Below are 7,545 nucleotides of genomic sequence, written 5' to 3' on the forward strand. Positions count from 1 at the left end.
TTTTTTTTTTAATTTGTCAGGGCTAGTAATATTTATTTGGTAACTATAATGAAGCTCTCTGTCATTTATCTATAAATTGATTCTGTAAGTTGAAAATTAGTAACATTTTCACTACCATTAGTGTTTATATGAAGCTAAATAGCATGCCATGATAACATTTCTTTCTATAAGCTCCAACATCCCTTTGTATAGCACACACCAAAAAAATAAACTTTGAGGAAAAACTCCAAATTCTCAAAATCAAGCCAAATTTTATTTTGTTTCATTTTTATACTGTGCCTTCCTTGAACATTTTTCCCTAGAATTTGTGATTGAGTTTCCTTTATTTTTGCTATGAGAAGAAACAACGTATTGCTATTATCTTCCAGCTTCTTACACACTCTGTCTATTACTTGGAATTCATTCATTTTTTTTCCTCTTGAACCCACTAACTTCCTAGTTAGAGGCCCACTGTGGCTTAAGTGAACCGTGAGTTTCTTATACAGTTTTATAACTGTTGTTGTCTTTCTCAACCTGGGCTTATTATTCTGCATACTTAGATATTGCTTCAATGTTTCTTTGGGTTGGATCCACATTTTCCTGGATTCCACTTACTCTTCTGTGAGTCTCTCAGGTTACCCCATCTACACAATTGCACCCACATACTAATGTTTTAATAAATAAAATCACTTGCATTCTTCATTGACTTCCGGCAATGACCCAGTAGAGCCTGAAAAGGACCAACAGGCAACACTGTAATTTATTCTAACATTAACTTACTTTTCTTCTGATTTGTGCTCTGTATTAAAAAAATACTGTCTCTTTCTTTTTTGAATTCTCCTTGGGTATATTGGTTTCATGGACATCGGGTAGGATTCCACCACCAAAATCATTTGTGTGCTGGAAGCTATTTTATGTCTTATAACATTTGGCAATTCCCATAAGCAAGAAACGAGATATGTAAACTCTAAGGATAGCCGAAATTAAACCACTTTTCCTGGGCACATTCTAGATAGTTTTCTTCAGAGACCAAGGACACAGGACCTATATTGTCCACGAAGAGATAAATAAATGGCTTTTTATTTACAACATTTTAATTTTAAAGATTTTTAAAAGGGCTCTTTCTTTCCTCTTTCTCAAATTACATTACACAACTAGAATCTTTGAAATGTTTTTATTCTCTTTTCAAAGATCCTTACTGATGCATTTTTCACTGTCTTTTCTATGACAGGACCTCACATCCTGATGATTGCAGTCTTTACTCTCGCAGGGACTATGATCCTGCTCCTGTTCATTGCTTTCCTGGTGCTGAGGTACCTACCATCCCCTCTATTTTGCTGTGCTCATCATTCAGAGAGGGAGGAAAGAAAAGAGGGAGGGGACTAATGTCTGTTGATGATAATGTATGCTCACAAAGAGGTCTCGAGACACACCTCATGAAGGCATTTTGCATAAAAGACAATATAAAGGGCAGAATATTATTGAGTGGATAGATTAAAGCTTTGGAGTTAGAGACACCTGAACTCAGATCTCAGTATTGTGACTTACCAGTTGTGTGGTCTTAAGCATATTACTTAGCAACTTAACCATGTTACTTGGCTTCATAATCACCATCTGAACTGTTGTAAGGAGTTTAAATTAGATATGTATAATGACTACCATATAATATGTATTTTATAAGTGGAAATAGTTATTTTTGCTGCTTATTGATATATTGTGAGAAATTTTAAAGTCTCTATTTTGAAAAATGTTCAGGCTAGAAGAGGCTTTAGAAATCATCCATTCCAAACTTCCTATTAGCATGGGGAAAGAGAGACCCAAAAAGACAAATGACTAGTCTGGAATGACATCCATAGGTAGTATGTGGAATCAAAACTAGAACTCAGGCCTTCTAACCATTGGTTCCATGATTGTTCTACTCACCTTGGACATATGACGTGCCTAGCACAATGTCAGAAACAGTGTATACTCAGAAGTATTTGTCAAAGATATAAATGAACAAATGAATTACCACACTACATCCTAATCTGTGTATGATAAACACATAGAACTTTCCATCCTATTATATTACCAGGATTACTCATTTCCTAACCAAACCAGACAATAATTCTCTCTACATATCACGTGCTTTTGTCCGTGTCACTATACTTTCTCATAATGAGACTCCAGCCTATTGCATGGCAGTGGATGTTTTCTCCAGAAAAGGAAGTAGGTTGTTTTCTTCAGTCTGAAGACTCCTGTAACTCAGTGTTGCTTAGAAATATAGATGATCTGCAGTATGTGGTGACCATTTAGCTGAAGGTGAGCAGAAACCAAAACCAGTCAACAGTAAGGTCACTGATGTAACCTAGAAACTAAGTCCAAATGGGTGTCAGCTTAAGATAGGGATAGATTACAAGGTAAGAAGCAGTAACAGATGGAAATGGGCATTTTCCATTTCCATGGAAGACATGGGAGACAGAGATAGGTCTTCCTAATAGCCAGAGCAATAGTATGTCCACAAAGAGATATGGAAGACAGATGTTACTTTTATAGTTTTCCATGACAACAGCCTACAGAAGAAAAGCAGTGAATGATTTATGACATCCCCTAATTCAATATGAATGGCAGTCAGCTCTGTTGGGTCCCAAGAGTTTCCTGGGGTACACAGGTGAAATCCTGGGAGCCTTCAGGCCTTACTTTCCTCCAGGTCTTATGGTCAATCTTATTGGTCGATAATGTGCTATTTTATATGTATTTAATAGAGAATTACTCAATGTTAAATGAAAGCCTAGGAAAAGAATAATCATTTCTGCTTAAGGGACATTAAGAAAGGCATCATGAATTACCTTGAGAAGGTGGGTAGAAGTTTGTCAAATGACCACAAAAGGCAAACTAATGGACATACAAATAGATCAATGGGAAAAAATATGGATTCTAGAATCAGACATAAGCAAGCATGAGAACTTGGAATATAATAGAGGTGAGATTACAAAGCATTTGGAAAGTGATGTTGGGCAGTGGGCTTTTGATGTGAAAAAATAAAATTAAAATCCTACCTGAAACCATAAGAAAAATGGAGTCCATTCCATATGGAGTTTTAAATAGATAAGGGCCGAAATGTGAAAATCAAACTTCAAAACTTGGAAGAAATTAATAGAAAATGATTTAATGATCTCAGTTTAGGAAAGTATTTCTCAATCAAGATAAAAAAGTCATAAAAGAAAAAAATATAACAATGGCCATAAGAAAACCAAAACTTTCTATACACTAAAGTTAGAGTAAACAAACGAGAATATATTCGCAACATGTAAAAGGGCAAGATTTGTTTTGCGGACTATATAAGGAACTCACATGAGTTAATAAGGAAAAGACAATGTGATTGAAAAAACAGGCAAAATCATGAATAGAAAATACTATATAATTTTATAATTCTATAAAATAGCTGGAAAATATTTGAAAAAAGAATCTCTTTAGTAATGAAGAAAATAAAATGCAAAGCAACAATTAAATGTCATTTCACATACTTCATAATGGTTTAAAAAATGTTTAACAATACTAAATATTGTTCAATATGGAGGAAACAGGAATTCTGATGACAGGTAGGTACTTTGGGAAGCAATCTGGCAGTATATGCAAACACAAATGTGTGCATCTCCTGCATCCCAAGAATTCTACTTTATTCATACTTTCTGGGGGAAATAATTACAAAATTTTGACATTTCGAATGTTGGGATGTATGTTGTTACAGTTCCTCTGTGCTTTTGTATTTTCTTTATACATATTTTTTAAAGGCACAGATGCATAAGAAGAACTGCCTTATTTAGGAATCTGGTATATTCTCTGGTGGTTTAAAAATTAACGTTTTTTCCTTTCAAAGTTATTGGTTTTAAATTTTTATCTCTTATCTTTTTTTCCCCTCTTTCCATGTCATCAGTTCAGATTCTTTATTATAGTGAAGGCCTTATTCTGATGACCTTAGTGAGTGATCTAAGAAAATGAAACAAAAAGGAAAATAAAAAAGAATATAAAGGGCCATTAGAAATCCTTACAGGCCCACTAATGGCCAGCGCTCATCAGATTGAAGAACATAAAGTTACACCGTTAGGCTAGCCTTACTCACCACATGTCAACCTGAGAATATCAGGGTTCTAAATTTCTCCCAGTGTGCAGTAGCTGAATGGCATGAAAACTAATAAAAATCTATTGACTGGTTCTATTCCTTTCATAGAAAATATAAAAAAGAAAACGAACTTCGTCAGAAAAAATGGTCCCACATTCCTCCTGAAAACATCTTTCCTCTGGAGACCAATGAGACTAACCATATTAGCCTGAAGGTAAGGCGTACCTTACCTGTTGAAGAATTCTATCTAGAGCTGGTGCAAGTTGCCAGGTATTTAACAAGGCGTTGGTAGCATGGTAGGAAATGTGCCATCAAGAGACCCAAGGCTTAGATGTTTTCTAAGTCTCAGTTTCCTATCTTCTCCTTGATTCTTCATTGCTGTGTCACCTAGTTGATCCAATGAACACTTCAGTGGAGGCTGAGATATGATGTGTTACTCATTCTTCGCATCTGGTTCAGTAGAGAAATGTACATATTGAGATTCTGTCATGGAAGGGATGAAGGTTTGGGTAGGGCATTTGAGTTCCCCTAAACCTGGATACTAATCTACCCGTACTGAGGATATATGACTTACCTCATTCATCATTGAAGAAGCCTCTCTGATATTTGCCCACATTCTCTCCCTCAGCCAATAATAGCAACTCACTTTCATTTGCCTTAGTCAGTGCTGGACTTTGTTGTCTTGTCTGCTCCTCACAAGGGAGTCATGAGTTGACTTTTATCATAATAACTGTGCTGATGAGAAGACTGAAGGACAAAGGGATAAGAAATAGTGCAGGATCTCATATAGCTAGTGAGAACAATTACTGCAAATAATAAGAGTTAACACTTACAGAACACTTCTTATATGCCAGATATATTAAGCCCTTCCATCTTCCCCCAAGCGCTATGGATGACAAGTGTAAAATTTCAGGAACATGGCCATAATTTGAACCCAGTTTAAATATAAAGCCTAAGATTTTAGCATCTATCATACACCATGTCCTTATCAAAGTTTTTATACCAAAGTATACTAAGAGGAGATGGAGCTCCCAGGAACTCCACATGAAGGAATTAGTGGGGCCAAGATAATAGGAGAGGACAGCATGACCTGAGATGCTTTCCTGCCTAAAATAAGCAAAAATAAAACTGCTGTGTGGGCCAAGTTTGTCCTGGGAGCCTCCCTGCCAGCTTTCGGCTCTCTACCCCGGGTCCTGTGTGCTTTGCTCCGATGGCTCAGATCCCTCATGGCTGTACCTGGGCTAGGTCTTCCTTCCTTCCAGAAATGCTCCCTGCTCTAAAGTGACTCTCCTGTTGCATTCTGAATCTCACACATAGAAATACTATTCACAAAGACCTACTTGTCTCAGGAAAGTATCAGGATGAAGTCTATCTTTTGGTAATTCCCAGTAAGGTAGGGAAGGAAGCAAAGAAAATCCCTGGAAGAAGGGAGGAAAAGTAGAACTACAAGAGGAAGGGAAGAAAACCCAGAGTTAAGCATGAGAGTGGTAGATACTCAGAAAGAAGATATTGTTACAGGGGAAAGCAAGTAGCAAGAGGGAAACACAAGTCAATTGTAAGTTTTTCTGGAAGCATGCCCACCATGCTGTAGGTGAACAACAGATACAGCCCACCTGACAGAGCCTCTCAGCCTTCAACTGTCAGTGGATGGAACAAGATATGAAACATCTGGAATAATTATGTTTTTCTTGTGCCAGATCGATGATGACAAAAGACGAGATACAATTCAGAGACTACGACAGTGCAAATATGACAAAAAGGTGACTATATTCTCCTCTGCTCCTCTGAAATCTCACTTAGGGGTATGTTCTGGGCCTTCTGATTCATTGTTACCCACTTCTGATGTTGGCAATGCAAAGATGGAGTAGGTGCCTAGGTTGCTCCCAGAGGTGGTTCTTGGAGCCTTTCATGGGGATGGACAGGGCTCTGCTTCAAGGATTACAAAACTCATTATCTTCGGAAAATTAAAGGACACAAAACTTTTGAGAGGGATGGAGTATGGAAGCAAAAGTAAAAATAAAAGAGATTCAGAGAAGTCCAGGCAGCCCTAGTAATATATTTTGACTCACTGCAGTGGGAATATGACAATTCCACATGGGGGATTTGTATCTTCCTTCCTTCCTTCCTTCCATTTAGTCATTCTTAAAGAAACGTTCAAACTTGAGTCTCTCATATCCCAGGTGCATCAACAAAGTAGTGTCAACAAAGTAGTATAGTGGGAAGATAGACACATAAACAAACTATCAAAATATGCATATAAGTATTAATGCTACAACATTATCTTCTTAATCAATCGATCTTTGCAGAGAGTGATTCTAAAGGATCTGAAGCACAATGATGGCAATTTCACTGAGAAACAGAAGATAGAATTGAACAAGGTATGTATCTCTTGCTTGAAACCCTTAAGTGAGAAATAGCTTCATTCTATTTTTCCTAAGCAATGAGATCCCTAGTTGAGCAAGGCATTATGGGAGATGCTGACAGAGGAGCCCTCAGGCCAAGAAATGGGTGACTATACTTCATATTGGAAATTCTACCAACAGATATTGAAAAGTGATGTCTGATGGTGCAAAACATGTTGGAAATCTACTAGCATGTCCTACAAAATGGTCCTGATATTATTTGAGAATAGTCAAAAGTTTGTATTTAAGTCCCCGTGTTGATAAAAGAAAGACTGTTTAGTAATATACAATGCAATGTGTAATAAGAAATGTACTGACATTCCAATGTATAAAGAGCAACACCTCTTCCCAAAGGTCTAAAACATGGCATGTTTAATTAGCATATTAATTTTTACTCTGGTACACGTTTCTGGACGACTTGCTTTGTAAATAGACATGTTACTTTAGTTGCTTCAGATTGACTATTACAACTTAACCAAGTTCTACGGGACGGTGAAGCTTGATTCCATGATCTTTGGGGTGATAGAATACTGCGAGAGAGGATCCCTGCGGGTAAGAACCGTGATCATTTTCAATTTCCTAACTGGTCAACCATAGGGGGGAAAAAAAAATCTAATAAGAATTTTATATGTTTATTCAGTGAAATAATATCAGAAAGTTATCAGGAAAAGTTGGTGTTACCAAACTAGATCACTCAGATTTTGTCAAACGGTCTTATTATACCTTTACAAAAAAAAAAAATCAGAAGTACAGGTTTGCAAAACAGAGAACAGATGTGGAAAAGTGACTGATTAGCCCTAAAATCATATTACTGTACTTGCACGCTTGCTTTTGTAGTCAAAGAAAAATGGATGGTCATTGTGATAGCACCAAATAAGCATTAGGAGACTTGTTCTTAAGTCCTGGTTCTGCTACTGTCTAAATTCCTACCGCCTTTTCCTTTGTGAGGGATTGAGAATGGTCCCGGTGTTGCCAGATGGGGTCAGGACTGAGCAAGTCTAAAGCAGAAAGAGAAAGGAAGACAAGACTAAGTCAAGTTCTTGGGAAGAACCAAACATCAAG

The 7,545-nt window shown here is 37.0% G+C and overlaps 1 protein-coding gene across 2 annotated transcripts in view; it reads left to right on the forward strand.

Moving 5' to 3' along the window:
• Window positions 1–7,545, forward strand: part of GUCY2C (guanylate cyclase 2C) — a 62,564-nt gene that overhangs the window by 30,191 nt on the left and 24,828 nt on the right. For both annotated transcript variants that reach the window (XM_011375982.2, XM_011375981.2), the window contains exons 11-15: window positions 1,211–1,292; window positions 4,190–4,295; window positions 5,779–5,841; window positions 6,388–6,459; window positions 6,931–7,035. In XM_011375982.2, coding sequence (XP_011374284.1) covers window positions 1,211–1,292; window positions 4,190–4,295; window positions 5,779–5,841; window positions 6,388–6,459; window positions 6,931–7,035 — 428 coding nt within the window. The remainder of the gene's footprint in view (window positions 1–1,210; window positions 1,293–4,189; window positions 4,296–5,778; window positions 5,842–6,387; window positions 6,460–6,930; window positions 7,036–7,545) is intronic.

This window comes from Pteropus vampyrus, unplaced genomic scaffold (assembly GCF_000151845.1).
Source record: "Pteropus vampyrus isolate Shadow unplaced genomic scaffold, Pvam_2.0 Scaffold283, whole genome shotgun sequence".
In the NCBI taxonomy this organism is placed as follows: Eukaryota; Metazoa; Chordata; class Mammalia; order Chiroptera; family Pteropodidae; genus Pteropus; species Pteropus vampyrus.